Source organism: Oncorhynchus nerka, linkage group LG18, assembly GCF_034236695.1.
Source record: "Oncorhynchus nerka isolate Pitt River linkage group LG18, Oner_Uvic_2.0, whole genome shotgun sequence".
Taxonomy (NCBI): domain Eukaryota; kingdom Metazoa; phylum Chordata; class Actinopteri; order Salmoniformes; family Salmonidae; genus Oncorhynchus; species Oncorhynchus nerka.
This window is the reverse complement of record NC_088413.1, coordinates 41,725,139-41,747,748: the sequence shown is the minus strand read 5'-3', so window position 1 is coordinate 41,747,748 and position 22,610 is coordinate 41,725,139. Positions and strand designations below refer to the sequence as shown.

The 22,610-nt window shown below is 42.1% G+C and overlaps 1 protein-coding gene across 1 annotated transcript; it reads right to left on the bottom strand.

Annotated features, from left to right (window-relative positions):
- Positions 1–10,446: 10,446 nt before the first annotated feature.
- On the bottom strand, positions 10,447–22,563 carry fuca2 (alpha-L-fucosidase 2). Its single transcript, XM_029687539.2, has 7 exons — positions 22,255–22,563; positions 21,838–22,025; positions 21,390–21,729; positions 16,787–16,997; positions 16,064–16,254; positions 11,799–11,907; positions 10,447–11,526 (listed from the first exon to the last, which is right to left on the bottom strand). Exons 1-7 carry the CDS (start codon positions 22,497–22,499, stop codon positions 11,389–11,391), a joined length of 1,422 nt encoding a protein of 473 aa, XP_029543399.1. The 5' UTR covers positions 22,500–22,563; the 3' UTR covers positions 10,447–11,388.
- Between the last annotated feature and the right edge of the window lie 47 nt (positions 22,564–22,610).

Below are 22,610 nucleotides of genomic sequence, written 5' to 3'. Positions count from 1 at the left end.
TATCCTCTGCAGCAGAGATATCTCTGGATCTTCCTTTCCTGTGGCAGTCCTCATGAGAGCCAGTTTCATCACAGCGCTTGAGTTTTTGCGACAGCACTTGAAGAAATTTTAAAAGTTCTTGAAATGTTCTGGATTGACTGACCTTCATGTCTTAAAGTATTGATGGACTGTCATTTCTCTTCACTTATTTGAGCTGTTCTTGCCATAATATGGACTTGGTATTGGACCAAATTTGACCAATCTTCTGTATACCACCCCTACCTTGTCACAACAACTGATTGGCTCAAACGCATTAAGAAGGAAAGAAATTCCACAAATTCACTTTTAACAAGGCGCACTTGTTAATTGAAATGCTTTCCAGGTGACTACCTCATAAAGCTGGTTGAGATAATTCCAAGAGTGCGGAAAGGGTAGCTACTTTGAAGAATCTCAAATATAAAATATATTTTGATTTGTTTAACACTTTTTTGGTTACTACTAGGTGTGTTATTTCATAGGTTTGATGTTTTCACTGTTATTCTATGTAGAAAATAGTAAAAATAAAGAAAAACCCTTGAATTAGTAGGTGTGTCCAAACATTTGACTGGTACTGTATATTCTCATCCTATATAGGTATGCACTTGTACAGTATAAAGAGGGGGTTGCAATTTGAGATTGAATCACTATAGCCTAACACCACTCTTCCACGGTCTGGTTAGCTCCTATGCCATGCTCTCTCTATCTTCCGAACCTGGTGGTTGAACTGTTTGAATTCAGAAGTGGACCAACGACGGTGAAAATGGCCCAAAGCATAATTTGTTGGCTAAAATTAGGACACCAACCGCAGGAGAGCAAACTGTCTTATTATATTGAAGTGCAGCCTACAGCTTGTAAGGTGATGCCAAAGGAACTTTTCCATCCTTGGTTGGGCAATAAAACTCTGTTCCGTTCTGTTCCCTTATCAATGCTTTGTTCAGTCTGAGCTGGCTGTATACTGTGCAGCCTTTATACTACTGCAGTCACATCTACACCCACAGTCATTTTTAAGCATTAATTGTTTATGAACGTAATTACAATTATTTCTTTCATCTTAAAAAAAAAAGTTCTAATTTAAACTGAATTTGATCTACACTACATGACCAAAAGTATGTGGATGCCTTCTCATTGAACATCTTCGTCCAAAATCATGGACATTAATATGGAGTTGGGTCCCCCCTTTGCTGCTATAACAGCCTCCACTCTTCCGGGAAGGCTTTCCACTAGATGTTGGAACATTGCTGTGGGGACTTGCTTCCATTCAGCCACAACAGCATTAGTGAAGTCGGGCACTGATGTTGGGCAATTAGGCCTGGCTCGCAGTCGGCGCTCCAATTCATCCCAAAAAAGAGTTTGATGGGGTTGAGGTCAAGGCTCTGTGCAGGCCAGTCAAGTTCTTCCACACCAATCTCGACAAACCATTTCTGTATGGACCTAGCTTTGTGCACAGGGAATTGTCATGCTGAAACAGGAAGGGGCCTTTCCCAAACTGTTGCCACAAAGTTGGAAGCACAGAATAATCTAGAATACTGTAGCATTAAGATTTCCCTTCACTGGAACTAAGGGGCTTAGCTCGACCCATGATAAACAGCCACAGACCATTAATCCTCATCCACCAAACTTTACAGTTGGGACTATGCATTGGGGCAGATAGCGTTCTCCTGGAATCTGCCAATCTTCAATACGGCCACTCAACTGCCAATGTTTGTCTATGGAGATTGCATGGTTGTGCGATAGATTTTATACACTTGTCAGCAATAGTTGTGGCTGAAATAGCTGAATCCACTCATTTGAATGGGTGTCCACATACTTTTGTATATATAGTGTATTTGAACTACTGTGCACAAATCATTACATGTAACATAACTATGGATACAATATGTGCATCTCTGTCATTTGTGTGAATCTTGCCCTTTTAATACAATACAATTAACACAACTATGAATAACTGCCATGACTCCCAGGTGTGTAAGAAGACCAGACAAAACCAATGGAAAATAAAACATAGATCAATGATGGCTAGAAGACCGGTGACGTCGATCGCCGAGCACCGCCCGAACAAGGAGAGGCATCGACTTCGGCAGAAGTCGTGACAATCCCCCTCTTCAGTTTCAGTAGGTGTTATTGGGTGAGAACAACTGGATGCTGCTATGAAAAGGAGTCCTTGGTAGGGTTTGCACCATTTATGTACTGTAGTTAAAAACATTTTAGGAGAGGCTTATTGTTAACATAAAACCTACACAGCATAACAAAGGGCTGCTTACTAAACTTATGTAACAGTTATATGAAAATAATATAAATGCCCTTATCGTTATACATAAATCGTTATTCACAGTTATACATCGTTATTCACAGTTCTGTCCAGATATTAGGCCTGCGGTGTTTGCATTAAATTCCTCTTTTAAAAATTACCCAAAGTTCAACTTACATTTACTCTAAATGAAGTTAATCAAAATGCAACATATCAAGAAGAAAAAGCACCGATATACAGTATATGGGACTGCTTTACTAAGTGTAGTACTAGTACATATAGGGATAATAATTTATGCTTGAAGCTAAACATGAGTGCACTGCATTGCAGCTAAATCCATTATGCTACCTGTCTGTATTCAGTATCTGGAGGAGCGACACTAAAATGGCTGATACTGTGCAGTGAAGGTCAAGTTGCCAATCTATAAATATAATGCTCTGTCACAAATGGCACCCTATTCCCTATAATGTGCACTACTTTTGACCAGGACCCATATAGGGAATAGGGTACCAGTTGGGACGCACACATGGTCTGTCCCCTAGACCTCCCACACACACTGCTTGGCATTCCCAATATCTGTGCTCTGTGCACACACACACACACGTTTGTTTTACTATCCTTGTTGATTGATTGACATTCAATTGATTCCCATTCAAAATTCTATTTTCCCTAAACCTTAACACCAAATGCCTAACCCTAATTTTAACCCAAACCCTAAGACTAAAAGCCTTTTTCCTTGTGGAGACTGGTAAGATGTCCCAATTTACAATCCTTGTGAGGATTTCTGGTTCCCACAAGGATAGTAAAACCAAACACACACACACACACACACACAGTGTGTAGTGAGCCAATAAGGATATAAGTCATACAGTGCATTTGTATTCAGACCCTTTGACTTTTTCCACATTTTGTTACGTTACGGCCTTATTCTAAAATGGATTCAATAGTCCCCCCAAAATCAATCAACACACAATACCCCATATTGACAAAGCAAAAACAGGTTTCTAGAAAATTGTACAAATGTATAAAAAAAATAAAAAATATCACATTTACATAAGTATTCAGACCCTTTACTCAGACTCTGCTGAAGCACCTTTGGCAGTGATTACAGCCTCGAGGCTTCTTGGGTATGACACTACAATCTTGGCACACGTGTATTTGGGGAGTTTCTCCTATTCTCTGCAGATCCTCTCAAGCTCTGTCAGGTTGGATGGGGAGAGTCTCTGCACAGCTATTTTCAGGACTCTCCAGACATGTTCCAAGCACTGGCTAGGCCACTCAAGGACATTCAGAGACTTGTCCCGAAGCCACTCCTGTGCTGTCTTGGCTGTGTGCTTAGGGTCGTTGTCCTGTTGAAAGGTGAACCTTCGACCCAGTCTGGTGTCCTGAGCATTCTGGAGCTGGTTTTCATTAAGGATCTCTCTGTACTTTGCTCCGTTAAACTTTCCCTCGATTCTGACAAGTCTCCCAGTTCCTGCAGCTGAAAAACATCTCCACAGCATGATGCTGTCACCACCATGCTTCACCGTAGGGATGGTGCCAGGTTTCCTCCAGACGTGACGCTTTGCATTCAGGGTAAAGAGTTCAATCTTGTTTTCATCAGACCAGGGAATCTTGTTTCTCATGGTCTCAGAGTCCTTTAGGTGCCTTTTGGCAAACTCCAAGCAGGCTGTCATGTGCCTTTTACTGAGGAGTGGCTTCTGTCTGGCTAATCTACCATAAAGACCTGGTTGGTAGAGTGCTGCAGAGATGGTTGTCCTTCTCGAAGGTTCTCCCATCTCCACAGAGGAACTCTGTCAGAGTGACCATTGAGTTCTTGGTCACCTCCCTGACCAAGGCCCTTCTCCCCGATTGCTCAGTTTGGCTGGGCGGCCAGCTCTAGGAAGAGTCTTGGTGGTTCCAAACTTCTTCTATTTAAGAATCATGGAGGCCACTGTGTTCTTGGGGACCTTCAATGCTGTAAAAATGTTTTGATACCCTTCCCAGATCTGTGCCTCGAAACAATTCTGTCTGTCTCTTCGCTCTCCAAACAATTCCTTCGACCTCATGGCTTGGTTTTTGCTCTGACATGCACTGTCAACTGTGGGACCATATCAAATAAAATGGTATTAGTCACATGGGCTGAATAGAACAGAATAGTGAAATGCTTACTTACGAGCCCCTTAACCAACAATGCAGTTAAAAGAAATACAGATAAGAATAAGAGATAAAAGTAACAAGTAAAGAGCAGCAGTGAAATAACAATAGTGAGACTATATACAGGAGGGGTACCGATACAGAGTCAATGTGCAGGGGCACAGGTTATTTGAGGTAGTATGTACATGTAGGTAGAGTTATTAAAGTGACTATGCATAGATGACAACAGAGAGTAGCAGTGGTGTAAAGAGGGGTGTGAGGGGAGGGGCACTGCAAATAGTCTGGGTATCCATTTGACTAAATGTTCATGAGTCTTATGGCTTGGGGGTAGAAGCTGTTTTAGAACCCTCTTGGACCTAGACTTGGCACTCCGGTGCCGCTGGCCGTGCGGTAGCAGAGAGAACAGTTTATGACTAGGGTGGCTGGAGTATTTGACCATTTTTAGTGCCTTCCTCTGACACTGCCTGGTGTAGAGGTCCTGGATGGCAGGAAGCTTGGCCCCAGTGATGTACTGAGTCGTTCGCACTACCCTCTGTAGTGCCTTGTGGTTGCATGCCGAGCAGTTGCCATACCAGGCATTGATGCAACCAGTCAGGCTCTCGATGGTGCAGCTGTAGAACCTTTTGAGGATCTGAACACGCGAGTACCCATGCCAAATCTTTGCGGTCTCCTGAGGGGGAATAGGTTTTGTCGTGCCCTCTTCACGACTGTCTTGATGTGCTTGGACCATGTTAGTTTGTTGGTGATGTGGACACCAAGGAACATGAAGCTCTCAACCTGCTCCACCTGCTCCACTGCAACCCCATCGATGCTTTGTCCTCTTTTTTCTGTAGTCCACAATCATCTGGAACCATGGTGTTTATACTGTTGTGTCATCAGCAAATTTAGTGATGGTGTTGGAGTCGTGCCTGGCCGTGCAGTCATGAGTGAACAAGGAGTTCAGGAGGGGACTGAGCACACACCCCTGAGGGGTCCCGTGTTGAGGACCAGCGTGGCAGATGTGTTGTTACCTGCCCTTACCACCTAGGGTCGGCCCAGGATCCAGTTGCAGAGGGAGGTGTTTAGTCCCAGGGTCCTTAGCTTATTGATGAGCTTTGATGGCACTATGGAGTTGACCGCTGAGCTGTAGTCAATGAATAGCATTCTCACATAGGTATTCCTTTTGTCCAGGTGTGAAAGGGTAGTGTGGAGTGCAATGGAGATTGCATCGTCTGTGGATATGTTGGGGCAGTGTGCAAATTGGAGTGGGTCTAGGGTTTCTGGGATGATGGTGTTGATGTGAGCCATGACCAGCCTTTCAAAGCACTTCATGGCTACAGACGTGAGTGCTACGGGTCGGTAGTCACTTAGGCAGGTTACCTTACTGTTCTTGGGCCCAGGGACTATAATGGTCTGCTTGAAACATGTTGGTATTACACTCAGACAGGGAGAGTTTGAAAATGTCATTGAAGACACTTGCCAGTTGGTCATGCTCGCAGTACACGTCCTGGTAATCTGTCTGGCCCTGTGGCCTTGTGAATGTTGACCTGTTTAAAAGGTCTTACTCACATCGGCTGCAGATAGCGTGATCAGTCTTTCGAAACAGCTGGTGCGCTCATGCATGTTTCAGTGTTATTTGCCTCGAAGCGAGCATAGAAGTAGTTTAGCTCGTCTGGTAGGCTCGTGACACTGGGCAGCTCTCTGCTTCCCTTTGTAGTCTGTAATAGTTTGCAAGCCCTGCCACATCCGACGAACGTCAGAGCCGGTGTAGTACGATTCGATCTTAGTCCTGTATTGACGCTTTGCCTACCCCCCTATCCACATCGATGGAACAGTAGTGGAGAGGGTAGCAAGTTTTAAGTTCCTTGGCATACACATCACAGACAAACTGAATTGGTCCACTCACACTGACAGCGTCGTGAAGAAGGCGCAGCAGCGCCTCTTCAACCTCAGGAGGCTGAAGAAATTCGGCTTGTCACCAAAAGCACTCACAAACTTCTACAGATGCACAATCGAGAGCATCCTGGCGGGCTGTATCACCGCCTGGTACGGCAACTGCTCCGCCCTCAACCGTAAGGCTCTCCAGAGGGTAGTGAGGTCTGCACAACGCATCACCGGGGGCAAACTACCTGCCCTCCAGGACACCTACACCACCCGATGTTACAGGAAGGCCATAAAGATCATCAAGGACATCAACCACCCAAACCACTGCCTGTTCACCCCGCTATCATCCAGAAGGCGAGGTCAGTACAGGTGCATCAAAGCTGGGACCGAGAGACTGAAAAACAGCTTCTATCTCAAGGCCATCAGACTGTTAAACAGCCACCACTAACATTGAGTGGCTGCTGCCAACACACTGTCATTGACACTGACCCAACTCCAGCCACTTTAATAATGGGAATTGATGGGAAATGATGTAAATATATCACTAGCCACTTTAAACAATGCTACCTTATATAATGTTACTTACCCTACATTATTCATCTCATATGCATACGTATATACTGTACTCTACATCATCGACTGCATCCTTATGTAATACATGTATCACTAGCCACTTTAACTATGCCACTTTGTTTACTTTGTCTACATACTCATCTCATATGTATATACTGTACTCGATACCATCTACTGTATGCTGCTCTGTACCATCACTCATTCATATATCCTTATGTACATATTCTTTATCCCCTTACACTGTGTATAAGACAGTAGTTTTGGAATTGTTAGTTAGATTACTTGTTGGTTATCACTGCATTGTCGGAACTAGAAGCACAAGCATTTCGCTACACTCGCATTAACATCTGCTAACCATGTGTATGTGACAAATGAAATTTGATTTGATTTGATTTGCTCTTTGGAGGGCATAGCAGGATTTCTTATAAGCTTCTGGGTTAGAGTCCCTTATATAGACAGGTGTGTACCTTTCCAAATCATGTCCATCCATTGAATTTACCACAAGATGCACCTGAACTCAATTCCGAGTCTAATCGCAAAAGTGTCTGAATAGTTGTGAATAAGGTGTTTTTTTATTTTAATACATTTGCTAAAAAACATTCTAAACCTGTTTTCACTTTGTCATTATGGGGTATTGTGTGTAGATTGAGGAGGAATACTTATTTAATCCATGCGCCTGCAATGGGAGAAAAATAATGAAAAGGGGAGGGGTCTGAAAGAAAAGGAGAAAATATGTTCCACTGGGATTCCCATGGCAACAAAATGCTCATCTCTGCTAAGGTTCCTCATCTTGTTAACAATTTCTCCTGGCCTGGGAGCCAAGGTGTTTATGCTCTGTTGCCGGTGTCTGTAGGAACAGGAAACAGAGTAGTGACAGCCAGGCTCTCAGGCTAATAAATATTCTCCAAGTAAAGGTTCAATGGGTTCTACACGTACAGTTGAAGTCGGAGGTTTACATACACCTTAGCCAAATACATTTAAACTCAGGTTTCTTAATTCCTGACATTTAATCCTCGTAAAAATCCTCGTTTTTAGGTCGGTTAGGATCACCACTTATTTTAAGAATGTGAAATGTCAGAATAATAATAGAGAGAATTATTTATTTCAGCTTTTATTTCAGCTTTTATTTCTTTCATCACATTCCCAGTTGGTCAGAAGTTTACATACACCCAATTAGTATTTGGTAGCATTGCCTTTAAATTGTTTAACTTGGGTCAAACGTTTTGGGTAGCCTTCCACAAGCTTCCCACAATAAGTTGGGTGAATTTTGGCCTATTCCTCCTGACAGAGCTAGTGTAACTCAGTCAGGTTTGTAGGCCTCCTTACTTGCACACATTTTTTCAGTTCTGCTCACAAATGTTCTTTGGGATTGAGGTCAGGGCTTTGTTATGGCCACTCCAATACCTTGACTTTGTTGTCCTTAAGCCATTTTACCACAACTTTGGAAGTATGCTTGAGGTCATTGTCCATTTGGAAAACCCATTTGCGACCAAGCTTTAACTTCCTGACTGATGTCTTGAGATTTCGCATCAATATATCCACATAACTTTCCATCCTCATGATGACATCTATTTTGTGAAGTGCACCAGTCCCTCCTGCAGCAAAGCACCCCCACAACATGATGCTGCCACCCCCGTGCTTCACAGTTGGGATGGTGTTCTTCAGCTTGCAAGCCTCCCTCTTATTCCTCCAAACATAACGATGGTCATTATGGCCAAACAGTTCTACATTTGTTTCATCAGACCAGAGGACATGTTTCCAAAAAGTATGATCTTTGTCCCCATGTGCAGTGGAAAACCGTAGTCTGGTTTATTTATGGCGGTTTTGGAGCAGTGGCTTCTTCCTTGCAGAGCAGCCTTTTCAGGTTATGTCGATATAGGACTCATTTTACTGTTGATATAGATACTTCTGTTCCGGTTTCCTCCCGCATCTTCAAAAGGTCCTTGTGAACGACCAAAGTACGTTCATCTCTAGGAGACAGAACACATCTCCTTCCTGAGCGGTATGACGGCTGCGTGGTTCTATGGTGTTTATACTTGTGAGCTATTGTTTGTACAGATAAACGTGGTACCTTGAGGCATTTGGAAATTGCTCCCAAGGACGACTCAGACTTGGAGGTCTACAATGTTTTTTTTTTAGGTCTTGGCTGATTTATTTTGATTTTCCCATGATGTCAAACACTGAGGCACTGAGTTTGAAGGTAGGCCTTGAAATACAGCCACAGGTACACCTCTAATTGACTCAAAAGGAGGTCAATTAGCCTATCAGAAGCTTCTAAAGCCATGACCTCATTTTCTGGAATTTTCCAAGCTGTTTAAAGGCACAGTCAACTTACTGTATGTAAACTTCTAACCCACTGGAATTGTGATACAGTGAATTATAAGTGAAATAATCTGTCTGTAAACAATTGTTGTAAAAATGACTTATGTCATGCACAAAGTAGATGTCCTAACCGACTTGCCAGAACTATAGTTTGTGAACAAGACATTTGTGGAGTGGTTGAAAAATGAGTTTATGACTCCAACCTAAGTATGTAAACTTCTGACTTCAACTGTACCTTTTCATCTGAGAGGGTTCTTTGGAACCTTCTCTGGATTAAAAAAAAAAAAGTTCCTAAAAAGGATTCTACATAGATCCATAAAGGTTCTTCAACAGAAACAAGCCTTTAATTTTGTTTTAATATGAATGAATAAATCTCTTCATGTCCACTTTCAAGATATGGCTTGATCAGAGAAAACCACATGAAATTTCCCTGACATTCCAAGATGGCTTGCTTTCCTCTCTTGGCATCCTGGCTGGAATCAAATGTCATTCTCTCCATGATAAGAGAAAGAACAGATATGACCAGTCTAATATATACATTAGCAGTGTGCTTTCTCTTGCGGAACTGTTGTCTCCTAAGGTCTAAGTATCCCATCCTGAGAAATAGACCGATGGAACATGAGAACCCCTTGCTCACCCCCTATTTCACGTCATGGAACTTTTTCGTAACAATTCCGGAAAACCTCCTCTCTCCACAAGGCACAGGCCAAGCGCGTGCATTACAGATAGGAGTAGACACGTTGCAATGCTCACACAGATTGGACATATAGGTATCTTTCACACTTGAAGGCTTCGAATTAAGAAATTGTCCTTTTTACTTCTGGAAATTAATTTAAAAAGTTGGCTACAACGACTGACGTTTGAAATTAAGCGCATGTTGACCCCAACAAAAAGACCGCATAGCCTATACCGCAAATCGGAATACAGGACCTGTGTTGGAATCATGTGTGCTTGACTCGTTCTACACTAGTTCTAATCGTATCCTATTCTATGTTGCGTTTACAGTCGGAGAGAAATGCAGTGGATATTTGCCTCAATTCTCTATAGCTGAACGCGCTGGTCTGTCGAATTGTGACATGCGTCGGTGCGTTAAGACATGTTACCACATGTTGCTTGATAGTGCTGACCGTAGGCAGTAGAGGGGGCTCGCGTACCGCTGTTCGGCCAAGCATTTGACAGACGATAAACGTTGTTCTCTCCCGAAACTTGAAGAGGCTATGCTATGTATCATGATACTGTTTTACAATAACCTGTGGCATTTATGGATACAATTCTGTTGGCCAAAATATTTTATAACAGTTGAAGGTTTATTCAATTCAATTGTATGTATGTAATTTGTAAAGCCTTACAACAATTAAAACGTATCAAATGCATTCAATTCCTAATAAAAATTACATATGGATTGGCATTAGTTTAAGAAGTTGCTGTGATGGTCAGTCACAATCCTGAAAACAATATACAAATCTGATAAAAGCCTTTGAAATTCACATGTTCAATTTCAGTGCATACAGTATCAATCCCTTATAGAAAAAGTGCAAAAATCATTATGAAACACCAATCACAAGAATTATTCAAGTAATTTAAAATCAATTTCATGAGTCTTCTTAATTAACTAAAATTTTAAAAAACAGATGAAACAATTGTGTACATTCAGGTTCCATATACTGGCCTCTAAGTTTTAGAATTACCATCAGTTCTCCACAAAGAAAGGTCCTCCCCACACACTTAAAAACAAAACTCTGGGGCCATTGTGAACTTTTGGTTACACCATGGTTTAAACAATCGGTCTAAAATGGCCAATTGGCTAGGTTGGGTTGGCCTATGATAAAAGCTAGCAGCTAGCCATTTTAGACAAATGGTTGATACCATGGTCTAAGCAAAGGTATAGCCCTTCTGTGAAGGAGTGGCACATGATCTGCAAGCTATTTTACTTCCTCACAATTATATAAACTGGGTGTGCTCATTTGAATTGACCGGTGCCACAGGTGGGTGGAGGTTTCACTTCTGGACCATTGGAATGGTCTAAAATGTGCAAACTCACCAGGCAATGCAAAACAAACGCACCCATAGTTGAGAAGCGAGAAAAACAGCTAGTCTGCTTAAAACCAAGTCATATTCAGTAGGCACAGAACAGAAGAAAAGGACAAACAAACTATCTGAACTTGTTCAATAAAAAGCACTTGTTTTCATTTTTTTTTTTGCTAATAAACACGACCCAGCATTCTTTCCTATACGGCACCGGTCAGGCGTAGGGTCCAGGCCCAGTGACATGGCATCTGACTGTAAGACAGTTGAGGCAGAAACACCTTCAGACCATGAGGCTTCACCGGCTCCCAGTACAGTGGCTTGTGACCAAGCAGCACCACCTGTGCAAATAACAGGTGATCAGAGTGGAAATGCAGATTTGGTAGCTTGCTTGTTCTACCAGTCTGTCCTGTTTTCCCCAGATGTAAAAATAAAAATAAAAAAAACCTGGTGCATTGGTCCCTTTCACCAACTGTCAACCAACACTACCTGATGTATATATTTAAATGGAAATTGTCAGTATATCATACATTTTCTTTTTGCAAATGATAATACAATATTTTCAATCTAATTACCCATTCTACATGTGAAAATGTGTGATCATGTAGCTTACCTGAGTCTTTCCTGTAGAAACAATAGGTTCATTCAGAACAACATATCCGCTTGGAGGCCAGTCCAGGAGAATTGCATAGATGGCCTTGTCCTGTGGTTTAGCAGTGTACCTATTGGAACACAGTCAAAAGCAATAATGAGCCATTTATTAGTGAAAAGCTGTGCCTTTTTTATAAGAAATGTTAACTTTGATTTAAACTAGAGGACAAACAAATTTTGGAACATATGGTTCCTTTTGTGGGCTTATATCGAAAGCCTGTCATGAGAGCGTCTGGTAGGCTTACTGTGACCATAGAACATATAGGCCTATCCTTTCTGCCACACGAATCGGGGAACTAAATGACTAGCTAAGAACTGACCAGACGGCAGGGGTGATGCTGTCATTCTGGGCTCCTGCTGTGGTGTTAATAATAATAAATTATTAGCTTTAGGAATCACACTTCAAATCTTGTTTTTATTACAGATTTGAAATGCCATTCAAACTTTAAAAACAAGCAGACTGGTCAGGACTAGGTTGCTTGTTTACAACTTTTTGGTAGCATTTATACTTTTTGCAGGAGTGAGTGATGGGATTTCTTCAACATTCTAAAGCTCCAATTGTTAAAAACTCCCCTTCTTAAGATGTGACTTCCAACATTCCATTCACTGTAAACTGACTTGACACAAATCAGCTACTTTGACCACTCCCCAAAAGCTAGAAAAAAGGTAAAACTTGGTAGTTATATTCTCTGCCATTCAAACCTTAAAATTATAACAGAAATATATTCTACCAATCAAACGATACAGCTGTTTTAGTAAAGGCGTCAACTACTTTCTCTCAACTTTAAAAGACAACTGAAAATGTGTCCACTTTTCCAACAACTTAGACAGTATGACATAGTCTACTTCTCTGCTTTACAAAATAAACAATCATAATATAAATACAGGAGATACAGCTGTATTAGTATTATTTTCGTAATCTATTCCTCAATTTTTAGTAAACCTTTGTTTCCTCATATATCGCTTGTTTTTAACCCTTTCCACCTTGCATGGATTTTTGGGGGTCTCATTTATCTGAGCACAGTGCTTCTGTTGGAGGTAAGCATCATGTGCATCAGGTGTTGAATTTGCCATCACGTTGAAAGAGCCTGCGTGCTGGCTGCTCTGATGAACTCTCCTTTTGCTACGGAGTAATTACTTAAGAACTACAGATGTGTCACGTAAGTCAAGTGCTATTTGCATGAGAAAAGGTAATAGAATGCATTTGCTCAATTGTTTACATTTTTGTTGGTGGCCCAGTCTGAGGGTACTGACAGATTAAGGAGTGTGGCTTTAAGCATCCTCATCACAAGCTCCACAAAGCCTGCTTGTTTGCCAACTTAACTCGAGAAGCTACCCCTCTTGTTAGTAAACATGTTTCCTCATATCTTTCAGAACATTGAAAAGTATTTAAGACTAAACATAACAATGTGGGGCTCTGGCCTTGTTCTAGGATCCTGAAATGCTGATAAAGCTTTAATTAAGGGTCCTAGCACCGGTCCTAGCACATTTTACTAAACAGTACGTTGTAAATAGTATGTAGTACGATTAGCACACAGTATGTAGTTTTAGTAAGTAGTAGGCATGACAGATTTCAGACAGTCTCTTTACTAGTCTGACAGTTTGAGAAGGAATAGTCATTGCGGTCAAATTGCCACTCCATTTAGGGCAACAATGGCCATTTCCAATTTGTCAAACTTGATAAAAAAAACTTGTCATGATTGTAGAACCCACCAACAGTAACTGTCACTAATATTACACTCAATCTACATACAGTATACTGAGAAACCAAGATGGCAGCATGTCAGGCTTTGTCTGTGGTAGTGTTTGTAGTCCAGTGTTCGTAAGTCAAATTGACCATTTTATCGTGCCGTGACCTAACCCAAAATGTAATTTTTGGAATGTATTGCTGTGCAGCAACACTGAATAAGGCCTTTGCTGAACTACACTGCATTTACTATTGTCCAGGCTCAGTTCTGTCAGCTGAAGTCGCTTTTAAACGCTGATTTAAAAAAAAAATAGTTAATGGTTTTCAGGAAATTTAAGATGAAACCTCAGATTCTTCCATGTATAGTCACCAGGCAGGGCAAGCACATAGAAACAAATCAGAATGGGACCGTAATTGATTTTTATTTACTGACCTGACTAAAAAGGAACAGAGATAAAATGGCATTTGACCCAATATGGCCTTGTAAATCAGTGTATACCAGTGTTTCAGCCTACGCAAGGTCAATGACGACCAGCCAACAGCGCTGTAGAGATCACAATGATGTGTTAGACGTTTCTGATTTGTAAAGAACCTGAGGGCTGCATGATACACTGAATCAAGTGCTCTCAGGGTAGTGGCTGAGGCCTGCATATATATAACATCACTAAAATCTAAAACCGACAGTAATGTACATCGTACCAGCTCCTTCCTGGCCTCAAAAGAAAAACAAGCCTTATGCCGGTAATAAAATCCTATTTTCAGCTTCAGCTTCCTTATCAAGTTCTCTACATGCAGTGAAGCTCAGCTTATCATCATCAACCCACACACCCAAATATTTGTACACTTTAAAAACTTGCTCTATAGTATGTCCAGCCAATGTAGCAATGACGTGATTTGTAACATGCCTGGCATTTGAAAATACCATGCATTTTGTTTACCCAAATTTAGAATCAGCTTTAAATCATACAGATTCTATTGTATGATGTTAAATGCTCTTTGAGCATTTTCAAAAGCTAAAGATAAACTACTACCACTTGAATAAAGAACAGTATCATCTGTATAAAAATGAACATCCGCTGTTTCAATAAGATCCCCAATGTTGTTGATATACAAACTGAACAACAGTGGGCCCAAAATAGAACCTTGCGGAACACCTGAGCACACCTCTATGGACTCAGATTTACATCCATACGCCATTACACATTGTGTACGATTTGGTAGGTAATTCATAAACCAATCTAGAGCATGACCAGTAATTCCACAACATTTTAACCTTTGCACTAACACAGCATGGTCCACAGAGTCAAAAGCCTTCGACAAATCAATAAAAACAGACACACAATGTAACTTCTTATCAAGAGCACAGTGGATGTCATTTAAAACCTTCAATGTTGCTGAAACAGTGCTGTGGCCAGACCTAAAACCTAATTGCATTCCATTTAAGATGTTGTTTTCTTGGAAGTAGGTCTTTAGCTGCCTACTAAGGACTCCAGTACCTTTGACAGTACAGACAGTTTTGATATGGGTCGATAGTTGTCAAGTAGCGAGGGATCTCCACCTTTCGGGAGAGGCAGTACAAAAGCAGATTTCAATAACTGGGGGATTTCCTTAACATCAAGCATAAGGTTAAAAATACATGTTAAGGGGGAGCAATGATGTCTGCGGCTAGGTGTAGGAGGCGGGGTTCTAGTTCATCAGGGCCAGGGGATTTTTTAAAAATTAATTTCTTTCAGGGCTTTACACACTTGAAACAGAGAAGGATGAAAAGGATAACCTGGTGAAGGAGTGCACAGGGGTGTCAGGTAAATTTATAGGGGGCTCAATTATACCTTTGAACTTTTCAAATAAAAAGCCTGCATCTAAAAAAATGCTGGTTCAAGGCTTTCAGAATGGAGGTTCTCTCAGTTACAATCTGTGTGTCGACCAACAATTGTTTAGGAAGCTGTGTATCTTCTCTGCACTCCAAACCTTTCACTACTTGCCAAAATGTGGATGGATTATTTACATTTTGTGAGGTAGATTTCAGGTAGTGGTCTGCTTTCAATTTACGGATCATAGCCACACCCATATTTCGAAGACGTTTAAAAGCCATCCAATCATCTGCCAAACCAGTCCCTCTTGCTTTAGCCCACATAGCATTTCGTTCCCTTGTGATTTTTGTAAGTTCCTTAGTAAACCAAGGGTTCGCTCTGCCCTTAATCCTGAATTTTTTAAAAGGGGCATGCCTATTGCGTACATCCTGGAATGCGTTGTGGAAGTAAGAAAAGGCTAGTTCAACATCAGTGATTAATTCCAATCTATTCCATTCAATGCTAAATATATCATGTAAAAAACCTTGAATATTAAACCGCTTCCAGTTTATTTTCGTAATAACACGTGATATTACAGACATTAAAAAAATAAACTAAAATAGCCTCTAACAATTTAAACTTCTAAACTTCTTCCACTAACATAAAACTACTTCTGGACAGTTGAAGAAAGTCAAAACATTTTCTTAATGAAAAAATAATAATTTCTAGTTGCTATTATCATGAACTTACCAGATGCCAGGTATGATGCTGTCGTTCTGGGCCCTCCATGCGGTGGTGTTGTAGATGGCCTCTCCATTGACCCCCAGCCACTGACCCATCTGCCTCAGACGCTCCTCAAAGATGGGGGCGATGCGTCCGTCATGTGTAGGTCCGACGTTCAGCAGCAGATTCCCTCCACAGGACACGGTCTCCACCAATGTCTGAATCACGCAAGACACAAGTATGCAGTCATAAAGCCTTTATGACAGCTATATGAAATATTATAACATCTTCCATAGGCAGGAATTCTGCCGATCCTGCACTGCTCCCAGCAACATTTTGTTGCGTAGTTTAGTTGTGTGGGGCTGGAAGTCACCAAATTTCAGTCTCCCCTATAACAAAATACATTTCTACTAGTTTCGTACATATATTAGTCTAGGAGAGAAGAATGAAGCTGTCGAGTTGAGTATTTAGGTTACCCAAAAAACAGTGGTGAAGTGTTATACAAGAAACATACAGGGCCAGCAGCATTTCAAAAACAAGTCAAAAGACTTTAGACTGAGTGTACTTTACAGTTAAATTATGCTGTTTATGAGTCACACTAAATCATATGCAAACAGGATTATGACAGATTCAGCTACAAAAAGTTTATGGTAGTGGAAGACGTTTTATTGGGTAGTAAGAGAGCTTAAGGGTCTGAATCTCCGGTTTACCATAAAATAAAGTGTTTTTTCAGAACCATTTAAAACTGACCGCCACAAGCTGCTCGATAGTGAAGTAGTCTTTAAGCTGGGCATTTCTCCTGTAACCCCAGGAACCTTTGTCTATCGAAAAGCAGTTCTCCCATTTGTGTTTGAGCAGGTGTCCGGGCTGGTAGCGATCATCGCAGGTGTAGTAGCCTCCGTGGGTACAGATGCTGCCGTAGCCCCAACGATCATTGGTCACCACGGTCTCTCGCACTGGGCTTTGGGTGGGGGGGCACATTACATGAAATCATATCATGACGCATGTGATGTTTATACAGTTGTCGCATAAATCATACTCCATAGCATTAACTGGCACATTAAATAGACCTATAAACTTCAAAAAGACATTGGTGTAGATTTTTATACATATACGGCCAGTTTCCCTGGACACTACTGTAATGATTTGTAGTTACACTGTAATAACATGTAACTGGTGTTAAATGCAGTCTGTAATTACAGGAGTGAGTAATTAAAGTTTCCGATCCCAATGCACCATATTTCAGCCTACGTAAAAAACGTGATAAGTGTAAGCCAATTGAAAACCGACCACCTCATTGACAACTCTGCAATTACGATCTGGAGTCTGATGCCCAGGCCCCAATCGCAAAAAACGGGTTCACAACAAACAAATAAAAATGTATATAATTTAGTGGTGCAATTGACAATGGGTCAATTACTTTAACCATCAATTAACCATTTTTAGACACATTAATAAAGAGCTAGGGTTCAAATTGCGAGATAGTCATTTGTGCTTGCCAAATTGTAAGCCTGGTTGAATAATGGTTTATAAATGCATTTAAAAATGGTCATAAGACAAACTTTTATTCCATCATGTAACCTTTCAAGGGTTTCACTGATGAGGAGCACTCACTTTGGATGGGATGCATTGGTGCAATTTATTTATACCAGGAATTAAGGCATCTGCCCATTTGCGCAACACGCTCAAAATATCGACGACCTTGAACGCGTCTACATGTGTTGACACTGACATGTAAACAGTGCGAAAAGAAAGGCGGTCGAGTAGATGGTCAGTGTGCAAAATCCAGTCATGAAAGATTGCCTTGAAAGAAACATGCGTTGTAGGTCAACACAGGAGAGAGAGAAAATTTCCCATGCAATTTGTTTGTCTTTTTTGGAAACATTGATTGTGCTAGACAATATAACATTGGTAGTTAGCTACCGAGGTAAAGACCGATTCAGTTTGGATATTCGCCTGTAGTTTTCCTTACGTCCACCAACAGCAGTTAGGGACCGTCAACATAGTGACAAATCAAATGTCAATAGCTCGAACCTTCACTCCTAAAAAAAAAAAAAAAACATTAAAAACTGGTTCTAGGAAACCCGATGGCATAAACAAACATTGCACACTTTTTTGCTGTCGATATAAATCTCACACTATTTTAAATTATTTATTTACATTTTTACATTTCAATATCTCCTTGGTCATGTGACCTACTGACTTCAAACAAGGTTCAGAATGTCCACTGACTACCCTCTATATTGCACACCCTTTAGTTTGTCCATTTTCATCTCACACGATTTTACATTCATTTTTTACATGAATTTTTCATTTTTCAAACTTTATAATTTCAATAGCTCCTTGGTAATCAGATCAGGCTCTGATCAGGCCCTACACCCAAACAAGGGCACTGCGTTCATCCACCTCTGGCCTGCTCGCCTCCCTACCACTGAGGAAGTACAGTTCCCGCGCAGCCCAGTCAAAACTGTTCGCTGCTCTGGCCCCCCAATGGTGGAACAAACTCCCTCACGACGCCAGGACAGCGGAGTCAATCACCACCTTCCGGAGACACCTGAAACCCCACCTCTTTCAGGAATACCTAGGATAGGATAAAGTAATCCTTCTCACCCCCCCCCTTAAAAGATTTAGATGCACTATTGTAAAGTGGCTGTTCCACTGGATGTCTTAAGGTGAACGCACCAATTTGTAAGTCGCTCTGGATAAGAGCGTCTGCTAAATGACTTAAATGTAAATGTAAATGTAATGAGACCTAATGACCTCAAACTACTTTCAGAATGTCCACGGATTGGTGGAGACGGGCGCCACGAGGCATCCAGTGAGGTAACGCAACTGATCCCGGAGAAGCTGGCGGGAGCCCCGGGAGAGTTATTTTTTCTTTGTGAAGGACAGGGCACCCTGGAATGGGTTCGGCCCGAGAGAGGGGCCCAAGCCATGGAAAGCGTTGCGGTTTCGGCGGCGGCGCAGGGGAGGTCTCCTCTACGCTCACTAGACTTAAGGCTGAGAGTAAACCCATTGACTTGAGGCTGAGAGTAAACCCATTGGCCCCGCAGTGACAGGGCATTGCATGGATCTGTCTCATGCCCTACGAAGTGGGGAGAGGTATCTCCAGCTTGTCTGGGGAGGGAGGCCTACATCTGATGTGGGTAGTACCATCCACACCCATTTATTTGCTGCGGAACCATAAAACAGACGGAAGAAGCCTAGGTTCCCACTGGGCACGGATCACTGAATGTCAACTTGATGAAATTTAACGGTGCGTACCCACCTGCCGCGGTCGCACTCAAATCACCCGTGACCCCCTCATGTCAAAGTGAGGAAAGGGGATGATTATTCTCTGTTGCTTCTTCCGGCACCCGGTCGATGGTGCCGCTAGATACTGCTTTGGGTATTTGGTTCTCAAGCCTATAAGTACTGCGCTGGCACTTGATATCGATTGGGTGTAAACACACAGTTAAAGTCTGCTGAAGGTTAGTAGCGGCAACTGATGTCCAGTTTGTAAGACAGAAAAGCCTCTGATAACAACGGGTGTGACTCAAATGGATGTCAATTTGATGATATCTGACCGTAGCATGCTACCCTTCGTGGTCGCACTCAAACCTTGTTGAGCTTGCTGCCCCTCTCCTGATGCGCACCACATGTTTGTGGGGAACCTGGTGCTAAATCACTCGTAGACAAGCTGATTCTGGGTCAAGGTTTCGTACGTAGCAGAGCAGCTCACTCGCTGCGATCTATTGAAAGGCATATGACATTGGGCTCTGGATAGTTAGGGGGCTAGGTGGTGAACGTCCATCCGCCCGGGCCCGTCCTCTGGTGGGACTGTGAGTCAGGTTGGGACTGTGGAAGGCAACGTTCACCAGGTGCACAAGGAGGCCTCCCCCAAGGCGAGGGGCACTCAGAGTCCGAGCAGGGGCGGCCAGACTCAGGGGCTGGGGGCAGCATTCAAGTTGTGGAGGTTGGGGACTTTGAGTTTCTGAGCGGATAAAAGCGGACAGGTCACCAGGTGCACAGAGCTCGTTTCAGGTTACCAGGTGCACAAGGAGGCCTCCATCAAGGCGGCGGGCACTCCGAGTCCGAGCAGGGGCGGCCAGACTCAGGGGCTGAGGGCAGCACCCATGCCATGGAGGTTGGAGTGGGGACTTAGACTGTGAGCAGAAAAAAGGTGGGCGGGTCACAGAGCCTGTTTCGAAATACCAAGTTTACAGAGCCTGTTTCGGGTTACCGGGTGCACGTGGATCCTGACAGCGGGACTATAGACGCTTTAGTAATTCCCGGGAGTAAGGTATACTCTAAGGCCAATGGAGACGGGTGTTGACCGGGTAGGGAGACTAGGTGTGGAGGCCTGGAGGTCTGTAGTTCCAGGGAGTAAGCTATACAAGCTCAGGCCCAGGGAGAGGGCAAGGGAGCGGGCAGGGAGTGTAGCTAGCCATCTAGGCTACTCACCATACTATAGGCTACAAGTTTGAGTCACCATTAGAAGTTATTTTTATGTTATTGAGTAGGCACACACACACACACACACACCTTTGTTTGATCTAATTATCTAATTATTTTATTATCTAATAATAAAATTCTGTATTATTTTGTAAGTAGTGTCAAGTATTTTTACATGTTGCAATTAAATTGACTAAAGTTGAAGCTCATCTTTTGTTTCTGGGCATTGTAATGAAACGGCAGGGAGCAGTTCTCGAACTCTCGACCTTCTAGCCCGAGGTCCGGTGCGCTATCGACTGTCCCGCAAAAGCATGCTCATGCAGCAGAGTCGATTTCCGCGCTTATAAACCCAGGGTCGTTCTTTTCAGTTGGTAATGAGTAATTATATAGAAATTGCCCATAGATAACTATACAAAGTTACACTTCAATTTAAATAGCTAAATTCTGGTAAGAACTAACGAAAACCTTGTACTTATGCAGTACTTGTGTTTATTTTTTATTTTTTTTTAGCTAATTAGAGCCCATTGAGCCTTCAACCTTTGTAATCTCGGACACCCAGTACATCTGTCCACAAGAGATTACAACCTTGTGACAGTTATTACTGAATCTGATGCAACAATGAAGAAATTAAACACTAAATTGAAGAATTTAGTGGAAACTTGTCCATTTGTAACAAGCATTACAGACTGCAATTACATGTTAATACAGTAACTGTGAGTTATTACAATTAACTACAATACTTGTTACAGTGTAATTACACTAATAAGGACCCCTTAAAATGAAGAGTTACCGAAATTTGCATCAACTGGAAGTGTGCAGATTTTTTCTGCTTTCTCCAGTTTTGCAATTAGCCTCTAGCACCTTCACTAATATGTTTTGGGAGTGTGGTAGATTCTGTCTATCATCTCTATGACTGTACCTCTCGTTGTATAGCCAAGCCAGGAATCCGGTGCTGTTCCAGTATTTATCAGGAGCATCCCCATCTCCATCGGACCACAGCAGCTCCGGCTTGTACTTGTTGATGATCTCATAGAGCTCGGGCAGCGTCTTAGTTGTAGGGAAGAGGTTGGTAGTGTACCGGTTGGCAGCGTCCTGCTCGTAAAGCGGGTTAAACCACTCAAACAGAGAGTGATACAGTCCCAGACGCAGGTCGCTGTTGGCTCTGAGTGCTCCAGCCATTTCTCCGACAAGATCACGTTTTGGACCCACGTCCACGGCGTTCCAGTTCCAGGAGTTCTCCGAACCCCACAGAGTGAAGCCTGCAGATAGAACAATAACAATAAACCACAAATACATTTTTATAGGCCTAATCTAGTGGAATCATATGTATTACTTTATTAAAATGGCTGCAACACACACACACACACCTTCATGGTGTTTTGTGGTGAGGACAATATATTTTGCCCCGGATGAGGCAAAGATGTCAGTCCATTCTTTGGGATCAAAGAACTCAGCTGTAAACTGTGGTGCAAAGTCTTGATACTTGAAGTCTGGAGGATAGTTCTTCTGCATGAAGTCAACATAGGACTTTATCTTCTGCTTCTGCCAAAACCACCTGGAATAAACATCCATACAAATGATAAAACATATATATATATTTTTTAAATATGGGCTTGGGGAGTGAGGTTCAGTTGATCAAAGCATTTTAATTCGTCCGTAATTTATCTAATTTATTGAATTGACCACAGCAGGAAATGTAGATTGTGCATTTAAAGTAGGACTAGTGAGGAAGAAACAGCTTATTACTTTCTGTATTGTACAAAAGTATAGGCTAACCAGCTTACCAGAACCACTCGCTACCAAAGCTTGGAACAGAAAACACTCCCCAGTGAATGAATATTCCGAACTTGGCCTGGTCATACCACTCTGGCAAAGGTCGGGAATCGATGGATTCCCAGGTAGGCTCATATTTACAACTGCATATAGTAATCATCAGGAGAAGTGCGACAGAAACGAGGGCTAACTTCGAAGAAGACATAACTCCTACGAAGTCAGGTAACCGAAAGCTGCGTTCAGTTGAGTTTTGCATCTAAAATAGCTTACCGATATCACATGATGCTTCCGCAAATTAATCACATGAGAAAAACAGGAACACCTTTGCTAAAAAACGATAGACTCCGGTCATTGGACGCTGATTGGA

What these genes read in the sequence shown, in the direction of transcription:
- fuca2 (XM_029687539.2), bottom strand. Translation starts at nt 22,499, where the DNA reads ATGCAAAACTCAACTGAACGCAGCTTTCGGTTACCTGACTTCGTAGGA. An exon ending in TTTGGTAGCGAGTGGTTCTG is followed by an intron (nt 22,026 to 22,254) that starts GTAAGCTGGTTA and finishes TGTTTATTCCAG; the next exon opens with GTGGTTTTGGCAGAAGCAGA. An exon ending in CACCACAAAACACCATGAAG is followed by an intron (nt 21,730 to 21,837) that starts GTGTGTGTGTGT and finishes TTCTATCTGCAG; the next exon opens with GCTTCACTCTGTGGGGTTCG.